This window comes from Nyctibius grandis, chromosome 12 (assembly GCF_013368605.1).
Source record: "Nyctibius grandis isolate bNycGra1 chromosome 12, bNycGra1.pri, whole genome shotgun sequence".
NCBI lineage: Eukaryota > Metazoa > Chordata > Aves > Nyctibiiformes > Nyctibiidae > Nyctibius > Nyctibius grandis.
Genome location: NC_090669.1, coordinates 13,527,362 through 13,550,205, shown reverse-complemented (window position 1 = coordinate 13,550,205; position 22,844 = coordinate 13,527,362). Strand labels below are relative to the sequence as shown.

At 41.0% G+C, this 22,844-nt stretch overlaps 1 protein-coding gene across 1 annotated transcript in view; it reads right to left on the bottom strand.

Moving 5' to 3' along the window:
* CMTM4 (CKLF like MARVEL transmembrane domain containing 4) overlaps positions 1-22,617 on the bottom strand; it is a 37,788-nt gene extending 15,171 nt beyond the window's left edge. The window contains exons 1-2 of the mRNA XM_068411408.1: positions 22,322-22,617; positions 2,239-2,415 (exon numbers count right to left, since the gene is read on the bottom strand). Of these exons, the coding sequence (XP_068267509.1) occupies positions 2,239-2,415; positions 22,322-22,507 (363 nt within the window). The 5' untranslated portion in view covers positions 22,508-22,617. The remainder of the gene's footprint in view (positions 1-2,238; positions 2,416-22,321) is intronic.
* Between the last annotated feature and the right edge of the window lie 227 nt (positions 22,618-22,844).

The window sequence follows — 22,844 nt, the reverse complement described above, 5'->3', positions numbered from 1 at the left end:
ATGATTGTTAAAATCGATAAGCAACACCAGGAGGAAAGATGGTCTCATCAGTTAATGGAAGTCAGAAGCTTCCATCATTATACCAAAGATCTCTGACAGAAGTGAGAAGAGAATTGGAAGAAGCATTTTATCTTCAGTACATAACTAAAAGAATGAGACTTGTGAGATCATGACAATTTACTTCTACCTCTGTTGGTTTGGCAATACAAACTAAAGCAAAAGCATTTGCAGTGTATTCGATTTGCCCTTCAGGATGAACTCCAACCACGTTGCTCCATGCTGTTTAGGTAGGGGGTTCAGAATATGACTATTGCCCTAAAAACCAAAATACTTAACTTTTTTAAATAAACAAAACAAACAAACACCACACCACAACTGGCTGGATTTTTTTAAGCCCTCTTTTCTCCAAAGATCTCTAACAGAGTGCTGGGTAGAGAGACAAGTAACGCTGCACTCAAAGCGGCAATTCTTGTCACTCAAATACCGTAAGAAGTCAGAGTGGTTGAAAGGACCTACCAGTCGCACACTGATATCTACTGCATTATTTGGGGGGAAAGGCAGAGAGCTGCATTTAGGCTTCTGTACTTACATATGTTCAACATGTTGTCAAAGTGTTCTGGTAGGCCATAAAAGTGTTCCACAGGTCTCAACAACAGAACAAAAGGTACAGACACACAGAACCAAGGGTACGTGAAGTCATCAAACTGACTCTTCCAGAGATACAACTTCAGCTCAGTCGTGGACACCATGGCATACCACTCTCTGGTCTCTTGATAAAAAGCCTTGGTCAAACTTACTTTGAACATAAGTGACATCTGGTATTCACTGTGAAACCACTCACGTCACACCAGCAAAACCATCGTGTATTTTATGTGACACTGATGTACTTTTACACACTTGTTATCATGCTCTTGTACATCCTACTAAGCATGTACAGAACTGTGTGGTATAAAAAGATCGTCTTCAATTGCTGTTATCAGCTGTCAGGCTGTTGTGATGCTCATTGAACAAACAAGCTGGCAAAAGAAACAGAGACTACCTTCTCTCTGCAGCTGCTGCTTTTCAGCTTGCCACAAAGACAAGTGGTGACAATACTGGTAGAAAGCAGACAAAAGGAGCAAAGGCAAGACAACCCAGTAACATTCCAGTGGTTCCACTGGTTTTGTTTGGCAAGCCACCTGGATCTCCCCCACTTAGAGTTACGAGTCACAGTCCTCAGTCCATCTAATCTATCTACCAAGTAACTCTTAGGAAGAGTTCCTCAACAGATCGTGCATCCCCAGGGTACAAAGGATCATTAATTCCACATTCCAGTCTCATTTTAGACAAGTCATTTAGGCTTATACACAGCTACTGCAAACGTGCAAATTGCAATATTAATAAATTACATTAAAAACAAATTTTAAAAAAATCACACAGAAGCCTAAAACCCCCTGGGACTGTCTCCAACAGTACTTACAGAGTTACTGTTGTAAAACAGAACAGAACATAGGCACATATGTATCTGTGCTGTCCAAAGAAGTTGATATAAATGTTGTCCTTGAAGCTGACAGATCTTTTGCTAGAGTGACTAGCATGTTGATTTTGTAACCTGTGTTTATGCAACCCAATCTGAAAGTTTAACTCATAATACAGTATGGAAATAGAGACTTGTACAAAAGGAATGTGCACTGCCAGCAGTTCTCTTCCTAAAACTCCTCGTATTTGAGAACACATTAAGCATTGCCAGTCAATGTTTAATAGTTATGTGTGTAAGCAATTCAAAACCTGATCTTCACAGAAAGCACATAGTTTTTTACACTACCACTCGACGATTGTATTAATCTGTTTAAGAAAATATATGTAGCATGGCTGTCCTAACATAAAAAAAACAGCTTAAGAGAGAACAACGGGCTACTGTAAATACAGCATCTGTCGAAGTTAAGTAACTACAGGCTGCATTTTTATCCACTTCATCCACAAATAGTAATTGCTGGTATTAGCCAGAGGTTTTTCCTTCCAAACAGAATCTACCAGAAGACAGTTTTAGTTCTATTTAATGTAGGTTAATCTTGCTACATTTCAAAGCTCATTCTGTTGTTAGTATTCAAAATAAATATAAGTAAAATGCATACTTTACTCAGCATAAAGAACACTCATACACAATCTTAAACAAAGGTAGAAAGTAAAGTTCAAAGACCAAACTTAAAAACAGATTTGCAGCTATTTTTAACAGAGTGAGGATTCGTATGAACTTACAGTAAGATTCCAGTTGATCTGCGGTATTCTTGTGTGAAGATTTAGACTGAACATAAGCAACAGAACTCCAGTAACCACCAACGCGCTACAGCTCACAAACTCAAAGAAATAAAGGCCTTCGCAAGGGGAGCATTCCATGATGGTCTCTATGCAGATGAATGCGATCAGTGCCAAAACCTAGGAAGAAAAACAAGTGGAAAAAATATAAATAGATTTCCACATTTTGAAAGTAGCCACAAGTATTCCTGAAATTTCCATTGGGAACATGATCAGTTTACACTAAGGAATGTGCGATTTTAGTTTGTAACAGGGCACTGTCTGAAGAGCAAAAACAAAAGCAAATTAACGCAAGACTTTCTGGGTATCTCCTGTTCAACAACGTATATTTTAGCAAAATTATAAGGAGTCTAACATTAAAATGACCGAGATACCCAGAAAGACATAAAACCCCTTCAGGCCATTGGCTTAATAGGCAAACGGCACCTCAAACATTTTATTTCGTTTTTCACTCATGATACACTATTCCAAAATTTGACAATAGAATGCATTTGTCTATTGGGCCAACCTCAGGCTCAATTACATAGTATTAATAGTGTAATTGTGAAAGACACTTCAATAGAGCTATTATTTAAAATTCACTACCAACTTGAGATCTAAATCATTTCAAAACAGAATAGATTCAGGATCTCTACCTGCCTCCAAAAATGCCTGCCTTTTTCATGTTTTTTTTTTTTTATCATCAATATGCTGTATTTCATATAAAAACATACTCCCTTGTAAGACAATAAATGAGTAGCTAATAGATGAAGGAAAAACTGGTGCTGCAAACACATACATCTAACTGGGATAATGGTTAGACACACTAAGTTCAGAAGATATCTGGGTAGAGTTAACACAAATGCAGACTTTTGCAAGACAAGAGTTTCATTTACTATTTAGGATAAAACAGTGAAACTCAGTATACTTTAAAAAAAAAATCTGCCCAGTGGACAAAACTAAAATATATAAAAAAACCATACACCAATATTAGCTACCACTGACAGCTACCACTTAGATACCATTAGATACCACTGATTAGCTACCACAGAGTATGCACCTTACATATGTAAGTGTATGTTTCAAACTGATTCCTCTTTAAATATAACTGGCAAAAGAAAATCAGTTGCATGGGCGGTTTTGTTTTGTTTTTGTTTTTGTTTTTTTTTAATTTTCCATGGCAAGCAAGGACAGCCTTAAGAGTGTTTTGCTTTGTTTTTCAAGACAACAACCCCCCCACCCACCCACTTACATTTTTTCAGAAAGAATTCACTTTTTTGCTCTGCCACAAAATTCTAACAAGACCATAGTACGTCACTTTAATTTGAGAAAGAAGAACTCCAGGAGATAGCCTCCTCAGAGCTAAATATTCCATAATTTGAAGGTTTTGCACAAACAAAACATAAGTTTAAAAGATTGACAGAAGCCACAACACAAATCAATTTCTGCTAAATCCTTCTTTGCCAATTTCAATAATGTTTTGCAGATACACTTTCTTCCAGCACTTTTTATGCTTCATCCATTAATTTGTCTTTGTCTCCTACAACAAAACTAGCAAAATGAAGAAAAAGGATTTTGAAAGAAGTTACCATTTTTGTCACTAACATCAGCAGTAATTCTAAGTAAAGGACAACACCCCACATGCTCCGTTTGCCACACACTTCAGAATACAGTAGCTAATTTAAGTTTAAAAATGGATTAAACCAAATCAAAACAGTTTTAATCAAAAAACGCACACTTGGGTAGAAAGTCTCTCACAGTTCACTAGGCAGGCTCTTTTAAGAGAGCACATGCCATACTAATTTTTGCCAGCTAACAGAGCAGATCAATTCACATTAAACAACTTCTGAATGGATACCCACTGACTAACCACTTAACTTCAGATTTTATCTTTGACACTGATTAGCTTTGGAAAAAAAGAAAGAATATGCAGTGAAATGGAACATTCAGAAAACCAGAATCAAAGTCAAACTATGATTTCAGCAATGACACACACACACAAAAATATACTGTCCAGAACACAGCTTCATTTTACAGTACTAGCATGTAATGAAGTCCATCGTTTCTGTGAACTCAAGCCTCAAAACTGAATACAATTTAAGAGGAAAAAAAAATAAAGGTCTAAAAACAAATCTTAGCAGTTTCAAGCAGGATCAATATCAAGTATTAACACGAAACGTTAGCTGGCAAAGCTTTAACTTTTAGATGTTCCAATATAATAAAATCTCTGTTGTTCTTGCCACTATTTGTCATATATTACGACATTTCTAAAATTTGTATTCTTTTAAAAGAAACCATTCTGCAACATTCTCTAGAAATACTGTAGTACAAGCCCAAACAGTATTAGGTTAATTTTCTAAAAATATAAACAGCTCTGAATTGTGCCACCAACATTAGGCTGAAGGAGCCAAAAACTCTGGCACACCAATCGCTACACTGGGCAACTGCTACTTGGCATGTGGAGTCTCTGTTGTTTTGCTGATAAATATCTTACACTGACTCTTCTCCATACCAGACAGCATTGCTTCTGCAAGGCTAACGTACCCATCGTAGCAGTCAAAGCTCAAAAAAGATGGAAGAGCTTCTTGCATACAGCATTAGAAATAAATTATGTACTGAAGACGCACTTGGAGCAATAAACCCTCCCAAGCTCATAACTAATAAACTTCAGAGCAAATCTACCTTAAGACTTCATTTTATCCCTTAAGAAATTATAAAATACATTTACCTGTGACAAACCCTCATAAGAAAAAAAGTGTTAGTTGTGTACACTTAGGTTTGACTTAACCCAAACCACTTCAAATGCAAGTACAGATGTGCCATCAGTTTAAGTAATACGCAGCAGCATTAGTGTACAGTGGTCTGGGTTGCGGCAGCCCAAGTCTATTGATATGTTTATCAGAAAGGTTGGGAGAAAAGCTCGACTGCTTCAGTTTATGATGGAGATTCTGGCCACAAAGCAGGGGCTGTGTTTTGGAAACATGCACAATACCTGACTATTATCAGGAGTATTATCATCAGAGAGTGGATCGGGACACCTGAACACTTGTTGGTTGGGGGGAACATGGAAAGTAGAACATTCCCAGGCATACAACTTCTTTGTAACACTTTTGTACTTCAAGTAAGATTCCAACTAAAAGCATTACTATTTTTCTTGCAATAAAAATATATTTCACCCTTCTCGAAGATTATTCATCCTGACAGTGCTACAGATAATACCTTCCTGTTAACTGCCCATTATTAGTCTCACAATGAATGCTACAACAAAAAAATGAAATCTGAATTAATCACCACATCAGAAAAAGCTATCCTCCCACAGAAGCTTCCCTTTTCATAAACACAATAAAAATCTCAGTCTTTAATATGAAATATTTTCTCTTTGAAACATCAGGGTCATCTTGTCCTCCTACACATTTACAAACCTGGCAGAAGCATCCTTCCAATTAACTACAAATAATGTGAATCTTCTATAAAAAAACACTAGTGCTGCTTTCACTGGCCATTCCACTCAGAGATGAATCTAATTTTGTTTCTAATAAAAAAAGCTAACTACTCTGAACACATGAAATGAAAGTGAAATACATTATAGAATCAAACCCATGACTTAATGAGACAGCTACATTACTTAAAAGTGTTGTGTAAATGCTGCAACATGAGCCAAAGCAGCTTGCCAAAGGCCACAGGTCATCCAGTGATCATTTAAGAAAAAAAAAGTGTTAACATTGTAAGAAAAATGCTTCATTTTCTCCGCATTTTTAAATTTATGAAATTAAATGATTTATGAGACAGGCTATATAAATTAGGTAGTGAATTAATATAATTTTGCCACCCAGAATACCACTTGATTGACATGGCCACAAAGTACACTGATGTGTCCATAAGCGTGTCCCTAGAGTGTCCCACTGCAAACTGCAGACAGACCAAAAGTTAGTCTTGGTCTCAGCTACCCCAGCTTATTCTCCGAGGGACTATAGTGCAGGTTTAGCACTGTTTTCTCCTGTTCTCTCACAGAGCTCTGTAACCATAATGAAAACATTATCTTTCTAACCTACGTTAATCTCCATTGCCTGTCTACCACCCATAACTGCCTACTGAATTAGCTAATCTACATGCAGCTCACATCTTGCCAAGCCTCAAAGACCTAAAAAGTCACTACTTCAGAGCTTCCTACGCTCTCCTCTCTGCCACACCACACATCCAAGATAAAACTGTTGCCGTGCCTTGCCTTACCTTACCGTGTTGGCTATACACACTCTTTTGGGAAGAGGGAGGAAGGACAAGGACCCTCCAGCCCTCCAGGGAAGCCTCCATGCTCCATCCAGACACCATTTGAGGGCACAGAGACTTGTGCTGCCCCAGGTGACTGAGGCACACAGCTGCAGCAGAGAAAAACCCTTGCTCCCCAGGTGCTAAAGCTTTGCTCTTGGTTTGTAACACTAGTCACCACAGCTACCTCAGAAAACCAGGAGACAGGATCTATCTAGGCCTGCATTTGCCTCCCATGACTGCAGTTACAGGACTAACTTGGGGAAAAAACAAACAAACAAACCACCAAACCACACAAAAACCTCAGCATCGTATTGGAGCAGAGGTCTCATCCAACGATATGCATACTGCCATCTGTCCAATGCAGGAGGCGACCCTCACTTTCGAGTCACACCTCTTCTCATAGTTTAGGGTGATGAGCTTTGACAAGTTTTTCCACATGCAGAAGTTTCAAGGTTGGTTTACTGAGGAAAAATGAGAAGTTGAACTTGGTGGAGATCTCCTCTTACATGAATTACTGCGCTCTCCACAAATGACACAGCTACCACTTTCGCAGGGAGAGTCAATAGAGAAACAAACCTTTTCATCTGCTTTTCTGTGCACTGAGTGCTTTGGAGAGTTTTCTATTCCACCTTAATTCCTCCAATGCCCTAAGATTTGTTAACTCTCTTCTAGTACTTTCTCTTTTTTAACAGTTTCTTTTGGTTTCTCTTCTACTTCCACCTTCTTGAAATAAGTACAGCAGATATTGCATTGATACACAACTTTGTCACTATGGAAACATCTGCTTATTGTACCAGATGCTCAGGTCCACGCAGAGGCATCCCAGACTACCTCCAACACCACCTTTTTCTTGAACAAAGGAGATGCAAAAATCCGGTCAACAAAGCAGGATGAACAAGAATGAGGTTCAGGGTAAGATGAGAAAAGGTCTGGGTCTGCCCAGACTTGACTCCCAATGCGTGCAATACAGCTCTAACTCTGTGACGGAGCAAACCTCCCCCTGCCCTTCGTCCCTCATCTCCCACCACTACATAGTGCAAAGGCAGAAGAAAAAAATCTCCAAGAAGAGGATTAAGTATGAGATATATTTCCCAGTAATGATTTTTTCTGCTTTTTGTCTTGAATAAACTGGCAAACTGTCGTCCAATTTTATTGTTGGGCCATTTAGGACCGCTAAGATAACTCATGTACAGTGCCAGGCTACTGCACTTCTATTAAAGAGCAATAAACCCCCACATAAAGGCTCTATTCAGAGTGAAGCAGCCCCTAACTGGAAGTGGATGAAGCGACCACAACTGAGGGCCATTTAACTCCTGAAAGAGAGCCTCTACACTGGGATTCAATGTCCTTTAACGTAGCCACATTAGCCTCCTACCACTATTGTATTCATCTCAACTTTCCTGTAAATTCCCCTGGAGAAGGGCCCTTAATGAAGAAATCATCTGCCTTAGGGCTATGTAAATCACTTATATTTACATCACTTTCTTGGCAACACTGGCAGGTCAGACATAAAACACTATTTCCCCAAAACGGAGAAAATGTGCTACGACAGGCACCAATGCTAAAAGAGAGCTTTTAGGAGGTTGCTATCGGTGTATTTTTCCTGTCAGAACATGTACTTTTATTTTTGAAGAAAATAATCAAACAACTTTACACTAAAAATAAAAAAGACAGTTCTGCAATGAAAACAAAGTAAAAAATGAGTTTTCCTGTTTATCTAAAATGTTACCACAGAAAGCCTTATTGTGTGGTTAAATGACATAATTACGCACGATTTCCAAAAACCCACAAAAATGGTCAGCATTTTTTCTGCCTGAAAAATACCCACAGAATTTTAGTAAGAATGTCACACTACCGAGAGATTTTTACATCCAGACTGTTTAAATTAATGGTACGGCACAATACATATGCACAAAATAGAGAAGAAATAAATTGCTTTTACACCACTTAAAGTATCTGAAGACATTAAACTTTCTTGAATTAAAATCTAGATTTATTGTTCTCATTTACTTGGCCCAGCAGTCACAATTTAATGTATGAAACCAAGTGGGTCTCATTCCTTGTAAAGCACATGCATTTCCCACATCTAAAACAGCTGGCACAGATACGAATATTTGGGATCATATGGCTTAAACACAGTCCTGCTTCTCCAGCAGGAAACCATCTTTTACCCTAAGCAGAAAAATGACTGATTTCCCGCCTGTTCCTAGTCTGCATCCTTAAGACTAAAAGAAATGTGTTATTAACTCTGGTAATTGGACTGCAAGGAGCCTTAAATCACAAATGAGTATTAAACTCTTCTTACAAGACAGAAAATCTAGGAAAATGACGCCTACCAGAGAGGGAAGCTTAGGAAGCACCAGTGATTCAGCACCCTGGAGAAACTAAATTGTGCTCTAATGGCACAAAACACAACACTGAACAAAATCCAGAAACTGAACCAGATCTCCAAATTCAACTCTGATTTGGTTTTGGTGGTGACGATAGAAAGAATAGCAGAACATTCAAACTTCACATCTTCATTGCACTTCTACAGTTTTACATGTAGCTGCAATTCTCAAGTTTCCATGATTTCTTAGTTCACTATTGGATATAACATGGCAGACTTCAGAGCATTAAATATTGTGGAATCTTTATTAAATCAGCTCATCTTTTGCCACCCCCAGCAGTTTTCTATAATCCTTGAAAGATTCAGCTACTGCTGACTTCCCTTTCTCAACTCAGGCAAAAGACCAATTCTAAATACAGAACATATTTCTGAGGCCAGAAACATTTTGATGGCATATTATGAGAAAGGGTCATATTTAAGAACAAGGGTAATCAACACTCAAAGTTAACTACAGAATGATAGCTGTTTTGAAACACTAAGTACATCAAAACTAACACTTATTCTAAAAAAAATAATTAACTGGACTGAACCAAGGTAAACAGAAGAAATTCTCAACTGGCTAAAATAGAAATGCATCAATTTTAAAAGTGAAATTAATCATAGAGTCCAGGACAAAAAAACAGCTGCTGACATGAAGCAGTGACTTATTTCCTGCTAACTCTGCCTTAGTACAGTGTTTTGCTTATTGCTTGGACACACCTATACAACAAACATTATTATCTGCTAGGTAAATGCAAAACCAATCCCAGTTCAAATACCATTAAACAAATAGTATTTTACAGTACAGAAGTATTTTATGGCTTAGTTTTTTTTAAGAAGGAAAACCAAACCTATTTCTTCCTGTTACTGCTAAATAATTTAAGACTTTTTTCACGTTACATTTATATTGTCCTCAAAGTACATTCATTTCAGCATTCAAAGTAATAATTGAACAGGCAGACAGTTGTGAGGCGCTGGTTTGCACAACTCCCACGCGGGTCATTCTGGAGGCGCCAGTGACCAGACCCACGTCGCGCTGCTCCGCACAAGGTGGCCTCGAGCTGCAGCATCAGCCACGGCCGTAGCCACCACCTCCTCCCCTCTCTCCCTGTAGGACCAGGGTCGCTGCCCAGGTGGCCCCTCACACCAGTGCCTTCTGCCTCAGGGGTGCACTCCGTGGGGACTGGAAGAGCCACCTCGCCACCCCCACTCTCAGCCCCGTCTCCATCAGTATCTGGCCCGCTGCTACTTTGGCACCCGTAAAAAGTTGTTCATCCCTACTTCGCAGGACTTTGCAGACCCAGCTACGAGTTTGTCTTACTTGCACCCAACCAAAACACAACCATCTTCCTAACAAAACAAATAAAAATCCCAAACAAACAAAATCACTCTCATTCAGTTTTTATCCAACCTAGCAGATGACCAAAGGAACGACTGAACAGAACCTGAAGCCAAGGCACATTGCGAGGAGATACTTGTTTTAGGCACATCACATTTCCTCACATAAACCTGAATGCGATTCAAACGTACCTTCCAGATTAGACGAAAAAGGACTGTAACATGTCACCTGTCCCATAAACAAAAGCCATTAAATTATTTAGCAGTAACGGGAAGAACTATGTTTTTTTCTTTTAAAAACATAAACAAAAAATAGTTTTGTAGCAACCCCATCCTACAGGAACGTGCATTTGAAGATCATACACAGAGCCACGCTTTAAACAAGGGCAAACAAAACACGCAAAACATAACCAGTTTCTCCCACCTATTTCTCTCCACAGGAACCTGCACCTTCAGTCCCCAGAAACAATTCATGTGTATCATAATTCAAAATATTTTCATAAGCAACAGGTCTTGCGAGACAACAACAAACAAAACCCCAACATACTGAGTTACACATTTCTAACTTTCCCATTTAGATGCTGAATTAATCACTTAATTCCTATGCAATCCAGTGAAACTAACAACTCATAGATGGAAATGGCTTATTCTGAACCTATAGTACACTGAATTGTGCCAATGGCTTCAGTGAGTGGACATAAAACAGTAAATTACAGGAGGTAGGGGGGTTTTCCCCCCTTTTCACCATATCCTGATATTTGAGGCTTAATTTTCCCATTCATTGTCTCATGCTCGTTTTCACAGACATCTGCAAGCGTAGCTTTTTATAGCCATCTCTTGCTCTCTAATTCCCAAACATCACAGGCTCATTTCTCTAACCAGTCTGCCTGGTGCAAGACATGGCAGGTTCCTCAGATTCAGCTGCAGCTCACAAAGGTCAGGCAGTAAAATTCTCTCAACAGCCACCTCAACAAGCCTCAGCATACCCATGCCTACTCCAGAGGAGCAGAGAGGGTCATGCCACAAAGCAAAGGGAACACTTGCAGACTAATCACTACAATACAGTCCACATCAGACTTCAGAACAGCGCTCCCAAGCACCGGTAAAAACCATAATTAAATCACGCACGTAACAGAAGAGCAGAAATTCTTGCAGAGTAAAACTACTCAACTAAGTTTCTTCAAGTCCAATTTTATTACAATTTGACTAGCATTTGCATATCATGTTCTTAGACAAGCTAGGTAAAAATAGGTCAGAAAAATATCATACATTTCTGCAGTGCTGCACTAAATATAACTTTGTATACTTGGAGTCCTCTACATCTTCCTCAGCCATTGCCAGCTGCACGTAGTGGGGGCAGAAGGGTGGGAGGGGGAAGAATAAAATGTTTTTCCATTAGTCCCATTTGCTGCTAGTCCTACTCATGTAGGCTTTACTACAGTAGTAACACAGAGTAAAAACTGACTACAGGAAACAAAATGGGGGAAAAAAAAAAAAATCTAGCTTAACAGCTGAGTTCAAGAAAGTTTAGTAACTCCCACTTTCAGTCACCAAGGCAGGGGAAGATACAACTTAGCTTCCTTAAAAATCATTGGTAATTCTTGTTTGTCTTAAAGACTAATTTGATAGTGTCCCTAAAAGTCACTAGTTTTGCATCAGCATTTATTAGTTGTGTAGGATGCTCAAGAGAGCGTGTCCAGGAGAGGCACCTCTTAGTACATTGTCCAACTTCTCATCCCCAATCTTCCAGCAAGGGTATCACTAGCGGGAGACCCCCACAAGGGTCTCCACTCCATTTCCTAGTATTTTCTATTAAGTCAAGCTGTAAGAACTCAAACTTATCATATCTTTGCTATTTAAACAAAATGGATACATACAGTTACCCTGTTTTTGTCCTCAGGCTGCACACACATGTTCAGTATGGTACATACACACACATGCTCTCTGCTGGAATGCAGCAAGTTACCGAGATTGTGTTTGTATGATTTTTAAACAAAATTAAAAAAAAAATTGGCTATTGCTTCACTCACAAGAACCCTCTACTCAGCTCTTTAAGAAAAAAAAAAAAAAAAAAAAAAAGAAAAATCAACACTTCTGACCTGGCTTCGTGTTCCCATTCACATTCATAGGCCAACCTGTGTTGGAAACCTGGCTAGTCAAAACAACATTAAAACGCAGTACTGTAAATCTGTAGCAAACACTAGGATAAATTAATTGGTTTTAAGAAGTAAAGGTGCACTCATAAAATTTGTCAAGTATTTGATCTGCACAGCCTCCTGTTTAACTAGCCTGTTAGGCTATTTTAAAAAGCAAAAGTTCTATTTTAAGTCTATCAGAATCAGTCTGTATCCTTTAAAACCCCATTTAATCCCAATTATGAGTAAACATCAAACATCCCACAAATACTAAAACAAGAAAGGAATTTTAATGAGAAAACAATCAAGAACTTAAAGCAGTCCTAAGGAATCCATTAAAGTTTTTTGGGTTTGTTTTTATTTAAAGGAAATGGTGCAAAATGTCCTTGCAATCCCAACGTTCCCAAGATTGCAATCTGAAGGCCCCCTTAGATGCCATGCCTTAAAAGGCAAAAAGAGTCTAGACATACTGGTAAAACAGAACATTAAAAAAATAGACGTAGGCCAGAACATTAAAGAGCACTGCCAGCTGTACTGGGGAATGCATGAAACCTTCGAGCCCGTCTTGCTGTTTAGACTGTCTTAGAAGCGTTATACAGTAGTATCGCATCCAAAACAGAAAAGAGCCCACAAACTTCCATTGCATAACTGCAAATCCACCTACTCGTGATTTTATAACTCAAGAACAGATCTGCCTAAAGACGGCAAACAAACTTGGCACGCTGCAAACAGAGAACTATAAAATGTTGTTAACAACACAAAAGCCCCAAGACTCTGGCAACAATGCCTTCGCCTTCTCAGTCATGATTCTTACTGTACTGCCACCACGAACTAAACACACTGAACATCCCAAAGACTTAGGACGCTATCCTATAATTCTGGAGGAGCATTTTTTCCAAAACACTTAAAAAATGTTACTAAGTGATAACATCATACAAAATTAAAAGATCCCAATGTTTAATAGAAGGTTTCATCTACATTAAAGTTTCTAAGCATTAAATCCAACAATCAGTTTCTTTAAGAAGATTATATGATCAAACAATTAATTTATTCACAACGTTCAAGTGGCAGTATCACTTCCTAGCATGAAAATAATTTCATAAGACAAAAGTTACTGAAGGTTATTAAAGACTTGTAGAACTTGGGTATTTCGTAATATTCACAAGCGTGCTTGCTGCTTTCTTGCATGAACATTTCAGTTTAAAATGTACAAAAGTACAGAAAATTACTAATACAGAAATGCTTGTAGTTGATTCATAAAATTATTTCACAAAAAATTGCCAGAACATCCCAAGAGACTATGAGTAGTGCTGTATCTCTGGCAGATTTATAGCATTTGCAAATAACAATGTTTAGCTTAAGTGAAAGTTACAGCGGAAGTGTCACCGTATGCAAATCCAGATCTAAGTGCAGGACATATTCCTACATACCAGGCACATGGCTGCTGTGCTTTAAAGCTATGCTGTAATGAAGGGAACTATCACGAACAAGTTCAGCTCACTTGCAAATTGAACACTTTGTGAACATACATACAAGGTAAAGAAAATTTAAAGTGTCTTGAACAAGACATTATTCAAGCATCAACACCTGAATATCAAGTTAAGTATTAAAAAAGTTTAACTGCAGACAATGCTGTAGACACTTGTAAAAATGCACCATATTCTTCCACAAGCTAAGGCATTAAATACCAGAGCCTTAATTGCAATTAATTAAATACAACAGTCACAAATGTGATACTCTGAGTTATAGCTCCCGGTTTAATTTGCACACAGTCAGATTAAAACATTAAAAGTTACTCTGCTTACCCGAAACCACATTTCAGGCATTGTGCCATTCTAGTAACACAGAATCATAGAATCATTTTGGTTGGAAATGACCTTTAAGATCATCAAGTCCAACACAGTGCAGTGTGAGCGCAGATTTCATCCTGGACACCTACTAAATAAAACAATGCTTGAGACCTGTCACTGTAGACTGCACTACTTGATTCATGCTGTTGCGTGCTGCATGGGCTTCTCGGTTCAGGCGAGTGCTACGGCAGCTGTAAGACCTCTTTGCTCACAGTCAGTAATATTCTTGACCCATCTTTCCTCTACTCATGCTAGAATAGATGTAAGAATATACAACATCAGGTTGGTGTTATCTAGCTTTTGCTTTTCTCCTCTCATATTCTGAAGAGTTGATGGTGCAAGTTCCAGAGAAACTTAAACATTATTTCCATGTTTAGGGAGCAACTGACTACACAAATCATCTGAGAATTAGGTGACTTATTTTTTCAAATAATCAGTATGTATTTTTTTTTAATCCAGCTCTAATTTACAAATAGTGACTACTACCACTACAGAGTAACAGCAGTTGACCCACTGTTAAGGTGTCTGTTCATTGTATATCTAGTCCCCTTTTGTATACAAAATTTCAGTACAAAATTATTTGTTGAGATCTAGAAGCAAGGCAGGTATTCCTGAAACGTGATTTTGAGCATGGGATGACAACTATCAAAAAAGGGCCCAAGCTGATTTGACAAAACGGCGCATTAACTCGCATCAGAAATAACAGATTCCTCCTATACTTGTTATGTTACAAGAAAAACACAAGCTCTTAAATTGCTAGTCCTCCTCTTTGTCTTCTTATCTCAAGATGATAATTAAATCACTAGAAAGGCTCATCAACAAAAGACATTACCAGAAAGATTACAAGAAAAGAAGGTAGCTTTCCACATAGTAATTCCATTAGAACTACATTTCTTACTGCAGCATCTACAATTAGTATAGTGTACCTATTACTATTACACTGGTTCATAATGGGAGGAAAAAAACAGCACATACTTATTGCAGAGATTATGGAAATGTCTTCTGAAAGCAGAATTTAAAACTATCCACCATCTTAGAGAGAAATTTATAGCAGGAACTTGGGAGTTTACTGACAGTAGGACACCAGCCCATGGCCAGATGGTAGTTAAGAGACAACATGAAAGAGACCAAAACCCATTCACCTTTCTGTGGGAAGACAACCACAGTCTTGTCTTTAGTTGCTCACAGAAACAATAAAAAGCAAAGCTAAACAGTTATCTCATCATTCTTCCCTCTATGGTAAACGTCAGTATAAAAATACCACCACAAGGCAATGCAGATCTACAACCTTTAAAGAGAAATCTTCCCAAAGAGAAATGAAGAGTTTCAGAGACACTAAAGAGAACATGGTTTACCTAAAGAGGATTTCTAAGCATATTTATGTATTACAAATTTGATTGTTTTAATACGATATTACAACAGCCTTTTTCTAAGACCAAATGCCAGAGATCACCAGTATCCAATGTCATCCTTAACATCTTCTGAACAAGCAGCTACAAACACCACTGAGAATCAAAGCTCAATATGCAACACGCAAAGTCACAAGGATTTCTTACATAAACTCACATTTATTGTTTGGAAATTATAAGAGAATGAAACATGGAAGATACAGTTAATCACAGAATGACTATAAATTACCAATGCAATCCTAGGATGTAACAGGAGAGATTTCCAGCAGAGGCTTGAGAAGTGACATGTCATCATACACACTGGTAAGACACACTTGAAAGGGTACCTACTGCTCAGGTTGTGTCCACTGAGAAACAATTACCTCAGTCAGATGGCGGTGCAAGGAAGGGCTGCCAGATGGTCCCGAGACCAGAGAGCCCCTCTTACAAGCAGAGTCCAAACCAATTTTGTCCTGCCTTGTGCAGCAAGATGAAGGCTGGCTGAGTGCAGACAGCTGTTTCAAAGTGCACAAAGGAGTAAGGAGTAGTTCTGGAAAGTGGCAATGCTAACACAAGAAAAGATGGCTGTAAATTTGCTAGAATTAAGTTGACACCAGAAATACAGAAGGTTTCTATACCTCCAAAGTGCAGAACAAATGAACAAAAGCTAACTTCAAGGTGAAACTATCACTTATGGAAAAAAGCTGTCAGGTACAAGGCTGCCTGTGACACCGAAGCTGCCTTAGAAGGCTCAGATGTCTCCTGCAGTGCTCTGCTTCTCCCCGAGACCACTTGAATGCCCTATGTCAGGACCTGACCACCACGGAGTGACCCTACCATGCAATAAATACGACAGAGAACATCTACTGACCTCTATCAGGTACAGTCTAATTTTTTGCAGCTTAGTTAACACCCTATTTACATAAAACCAAACTCCACAATAACTAATGTGAAAGAAGACGAATGAAAGGGAGAAAGGAGTGGGGAAGAGTTAGACATGCATGCCACAAGACGTGACACGCTGGACTGGGGTGGCAGGTTGGGGACGCCATCTAATCCTCCCCTCCAGAAGTGAACAGAATGAGATGCTAAACTGAAGGCACAAGAAGGCAGCAATAATTGAATATGAGATTACTGAACATCTCATAACAGTTTTCAACCTGATTCTAATAGCAATTAGCTTACCCCTTGGAATATAAATGTTATTACTCTATTTTTTCAATATAATTAACAATGAGAATTCTCAATAGTCTTATTACCCATGTAGGCGTGTATTACAGGCTTTTTGAATTTTGTTTTCTTCATTGCAATAGATCCTGATAGCAAAGAATTTTACTGTAGTCCTGGCCGTAACCAATTTCTGGATCTGGAAATGTATAATAACAGTAAGCCGCAAAACAACTCTTTCCAACGCTCAGCTACTCTCCACCAATGAAGATGGAACTTTTTATTCTGAAAATTGTGAACATATGAACCACTATTCCCACCAGATTTCATTTAGCTCAAAATCTTGCCTCCACTGATGGGCAATAGCATATGCTGCAGAGAACAAGAGGAGAGCAAGCACGCAGTGATACTTCCCAGTACACTCATCAGCAACTTATAGCTCAGAGACCTCCCAAGCAGAAGTATTATCTTCTTTAAAAGAAGTCTCTAATGGATTTTTGTAGCATTTGGAACCGGCACATGAAGAAAAGAAAGTCTAGGGTGTCTGAGCCACAGAGGCCGTCACTAACCACCACAAATGCCACCCTCTTTCAAGCTAGCACATGATAAGGGTTTTCTGACACTTGCTACTTCCATCAGAAGGTTGCTCTGTGATCTTACTGCTCCAGTTAAACCATTCCTAACTACTGCCAATATCACAAGAACTTGCCAGGCACAATTTTTCACATCAATTGTCACAGCTGTTAAATGTGATATGTTACTTTAAATCAAGTGCCTGTGAAAACCTGTCAGGATCCTGGTGAGAACCAACGAGGCTCCCAACAGGATCTTGCCTGGTTTCCTCATAACTCACCTGGTGGCCTGAGGAACAGCCCACCCAGAGCTACAGTTCCCAAAGAAACCAAGCAGCAGACAACAGGCAGTCATGATTCGCCACAGGAATTTCAGTGGGAAATATATGTCTACGCGCAACTTTGCTGACAGTAAGATCTTTGAAAGTGCAGAATTATAACAATCAAGGAAAAATAATAACGCATTTAGAGAAGCTGAAGAGAAAAATAATGAAAAAAAAAAAGCAGGCAATCTCATCTAAAGTGAAACCACTTCCAGCAAAGAGGTGGTACCTGCTAACCAGCCTGTCTCTTTTGGATGACAGCAATGAGCTCCTCTTGATTCCTCGCATAGTAAACACCTTTCTTCAGCAAGCATACTCAGAAAAAGGAGATATTCTCCTCAGGAAATCCAAGGGAATGGAGAAGTAGTACTGAAATGAAACGAATCAATTGAGGATGTCCATAGGAAAAGTGTTCCAGGGATATCTGTTTGATTATTGTACAATGATCTCCATGGGAAGTATTAAAGCCCCTAAAAGCATGAGAAACACAATACCATGCCAGAGAGTAATGAAAATAAACTCTAAAGAGCTTTTCTGCCCTGTTCTCCAAGGACAGCTATCTAATCTCTCACATCTGCTCTAAGGCAAGGTACTGCTCCATCTAAATGCTGGAAAGTCCCCGGAGACAATTTCCATATAGACTGCAACTTCCCCAAAGGAAAAGCATTTCTCTTGTTGGTACACAAGTGTACTGGCTTCTCCCCGACTTCCTCTTCAAGTTCAAATCCTCATTTTAAAAAAACAAAAAAAGGCACAAAATCAAACATGAGAGCTCCATACTACTTTAAGTCTTCCTCCTCTAATTCATTTCCCTTCATACCATTTACTTCTCACCTGCATGGTAACACCCGACCAGGTGTCTCAGCTACCCCAGTAGCCCTGAAAACTCCTTTCCTGATATGGTCCAACACCCACCACCTTCCTTCCTTTGACCTGCTTCTTTAAAAGAGGCTTACAGCTCCAGCGCCAGTTACAGCAGATGTTTCCTCACAGATCCAAATAAACACCCATGCAACAGAACAATCAGATACAGGCAAAAGAGCTACTTTCCGAAAAGCTCACCTACCAAAAGAGGAAAATGGGTTCACTACTAAGCTGTTCCACATGGGTCCTTTTTATCACTTCCTCGCTATTCTTCATATTGAGTATTATTGACCATTAGCAGGCATACGTATGTACTGCATAACTGTTCAACTTAGCCTTGAATAAGAAGCCCTAAACAGTAAAATACCGTTTTCTTAGTTTGCATACCCAATTTAAAATTAAGAAAAAACCATAATGCTATTCAATCTTTTCTGGGAGTCAAGGGAAAGCAAGCCAAAGTAAGACTCAGAAATAAGCTGCACAATACTACACATGAATCATTATCATAACCCATTATGTCAGTCCCCCTTTAAAGGACACTTTAGGGCACATTCTCTTGCAATATTAACAAATATGAGTTGAAACTGTTCTCCCCCCAGCACCACTTTAATTACTCCATATGCCTAAGATGTCACACTGCTTTACATCTTCTAACAACTCCTGTAATGTTTTGAATTAATAAAGACAATCTACAAGAAAACAGTAGAGCCCTAAAATCACCTATTTTCAGTCACTTTTTTTTTTTTTCCCCATTCCCTGTTTCTTCTGCTTTTGACAATCAAAAACGGGCATTTGGAAGAAGAGCCATTTAAGCCACAACGCCCAACAGTTATCCTTCATATACAGCACCACGAACTAATATGCGGAAAGTCCTTCAACTGAAGATTAGAAAAAACAGCAATGTTTGTCTTGAGCTGATACCTTTGTCTGCCAATCATATATGTATTTTAAGACAAATCCTGATGCTAAATGAAGCACATGCATTGTAATCTTTCCTGTAGCATTCTTTCTACTAGAATACATTTAGAGACCTTTTATCTTAGCCAATACTTGTCTTTTTAAGTTTTCCTGTGTGCAATAAAGGGAGTTTCTCCTTATTTTTAAGAGCTAGAGTTCTATACTATCGACTTTGATACATTTTAGTTCCTACAGTATTTTTGTAAAGGTATTATTAAACATTATAACTAAAATAATTATACTTGGCAAATAAGCAAATTAAGTGCACTGCAGAACGTGTTCTCTCTTTTCTTTCTTTTCCAGAACTGCTCACTTTTCTATCAGTTTGCAAAATTCAGTAGCCTGCTCTACCAGTTATTGCCATGAATTAGACAGAGCTTCCTTTGAGTACAATTCTGCAGAAAACTAAACGTGTCGAGATGGTACACAGGCTTCCACCCTATACTGGCTAATCTAATTACTTGTTAACTTCTGACCCACTGGACACCCGCTCTGTAGGAACCACGCGCAATAGCTCAGATCACTCTTATTAAAAAGGCACAAAACATTACTCGGTTCCCCTGACGATACTAATCTGCACATATATATCCTCCTAACGATATACTGGAAGTAGTGACGTCTCTGTTCAACAGACAAGAAAACTCTCCTATCTCTAACTCCAGCACAGCATGGTTTTCCCCCACATCTTTCTTCACAAGACTTAAAAAATTAAGATGTGTACTTCGTGTAACTTTGGAACCTGTTCCAAGCAAATCAGTTTAATAATAAAGGATTCACTTACTCATGATCAGTGATCACTCATTTTAATTACAAGCTTTGAATGTGACTTGCCACAGTTACTTGTGTCCTACAGAAAGGATCAGCAGCAGGAACAGAAACAAAAATCCGGAGGGCAGATTATTTCAGCGTATTACACAGCACCACCCCAGGATTTCTACCACACGGACAGTTTTTAACAGTTCAAAGACAGGCAGATGTTGCACAGCGATGACAGATTCTTTGGCTTCAGTCCTGAGAACACATAATGCCAATGTGTGTTCCTTTTTGCTAGGCTACTCAGGTAGTCTAACAGCTATTCCTTTTTGTTAGACTACTCAGGTAACACGCTCATTGCTACCGCTTGCAGACCACAGATTCTGTTCTACACTGAGGAGACGAGAAGAAAACAAATCGCACTTCCAAACCCTGGATTTTATTGGGTATTCATAAAAAATTATCATAAATCCATCACTGCAGTCCTCTATAACCTTGTGTCCTGCTAAACCTAGGATCCTTTGGATGTATTTTACATGAAACCTGTATGTGCAAGCAGTGGTTTTAAATGCTGAAGTTACATATGTGAAATATTGAAATGTTTCTGCCATCACAGTCCTCAAAGAACTCACCCATTTTAAGGGAACACAATTTGTAGTACCCTATAAGAAGCTATTTAAAAATTTATTTCAAGCTTACTGCCACTTTCAAAAAACACCTATTTTAAAATATCCTGAAAAACACATTTGTTGATTTGAAAAAATACTAATATCAAAGTGACTTTGAAAGCAGATCAGATGAAGACAAACATCAGCACCACCAACAGAAGAACTGATCAAACGCTTAGGTATTATTACACATTTAGCTGCTATAGTGCTCTAAGACTTGCACAGGCTCCATCAAACTGAACAATTTAGCTGTTCAAAGTACATGAACAAATACAGCTTACGTTTTATTTCAGAACGGAAAAACGGGGGTTTGGGGGGAGCGGGGGGGTTCCAGCGTTTCTTTTCTTTTACTCGGTGCACTGATGAGAACTTCAGCCTGTTAAAGGCAGACACGTAAGTGCGGGCTCCCCGGTCGACCCCCAGGGACAATCCCACGCCTGCAGCTCCTCACCTAGAAAGCCCGGGCAGCCCCCAGCCATGGCGCAGCAGCGGTGCCAGGGACACAGGACCCGGCCCGCGCCGCGCCCGGCAGCGGGAGCCCGCGGTGCCCGCGCGCAGCCGGGAGCGGGGCAGGCGGCGCCTCTGCCCGCCAGAGCGCGGGCCGGCCGCACCCGGGCAGGGCCGGAGCGCGCCCCCCGCCACAGCCAGCCCGCTCTCCGACGCCTCTTCTACGGTAAGTTCATCAAAGTGAAAGAATATTTAATATTCAAATTTAAGTACTTATGTGCTAAGAAGTTGCCTTTTTTTTTTTAACCTATACAAAACCCGTAGTAGTGGAGTTTTCTCTAATGCCCCAGCCATCAGGGCCACAGGCAGGCTCAGGCACGCACACGGAGGTGAAATCGACCGGCACAGCTGAACACCCCTACAAAGCCCACCGTAATGGAGGCCCAACCCGGGCCGTTTCCCGCTGCAAGGGGAAGCCGACTCCACCTGACGGGAGCAAGCCCGCGCGTCCCTCGAGCCACCCGACATCCAGCAGCGTTTCCTCCAGCCGCCGGGGCGGGCGGCAGGGCAGAGCGGCGGGAGCCGCTGCCGGCCCGACCCGCGCCTCTCCCCGCACGGGGCTGACACAGCCCCCCGCGCCCCAGCGCCGAGCTCGGCAGCAGCGGGTGACACGGCGCTCCCGGCCCGCCTGCGGCGGCTCCCGGCCCGCGCCGGGCTTCCCGGCCGCCTGAAATGGAGGAAGGTTGGGCCGCCGCCAGTCGCCGCGCCCGCAGGTACCGCACCTCGCCGCCGGGCCGGCAGGGCTAGCGGCACGGCCCTGCCGCCGAGGGTTGCCTTCCCCGGCTCCCCCCCCTCACCGGTACGGGGGAAGGAGCCCGGCGGGAGGGGGGAATGTCTCTCTCCCGAGCGCGGGCGGTCGCGTGCCCGCTCCCCACCGGCAGTACCTACCACCTCGGCCAGCTTGATCCTGCCGAAGGTGCCCCGCAGGTAGTCCAGGTCGCAGCGGAGGCCGCCCAGCCCGCGGTGCTGGCTGACGGGCTCCGTGGTGGGCTGGTAGGGACTGCTGGCTCCCGAGATCATGGAGGTGCTGGACGCCTCGCCGTCGAAGCCCTCCAGGTCATCGCCGTTCCTCATGGTGCCGGTGGTGCCGGTGCCGTCGCGCTGCTGAGGGGCTGGCCGCGGAGCCCCGGCCCGAGCCGCGCCGCGCTCAGCTAACGGAGCGCCGGCTGCATGGCTGCCCCCGTCCCCCGTCAGGCGGAGCGGCGCGGGCAGAGCGAAGGCAGCATGGTGCTGTGCCCCGGCCCGGCCGCGCCGCCTCAGCCCCGGCCCCGCGCGGGAGGAGGAGCCCCCTCAGCGCCGCACACCGCGCGCGGCGCCCCGCCGCTCGGGGGCGCCCTGGGCCCGCAGAGGGGCGCGCGGAGCCGCCGCGCCCGGCCCGGGCTCTCGCTGGGACGAGACGCCGGGGCACCCT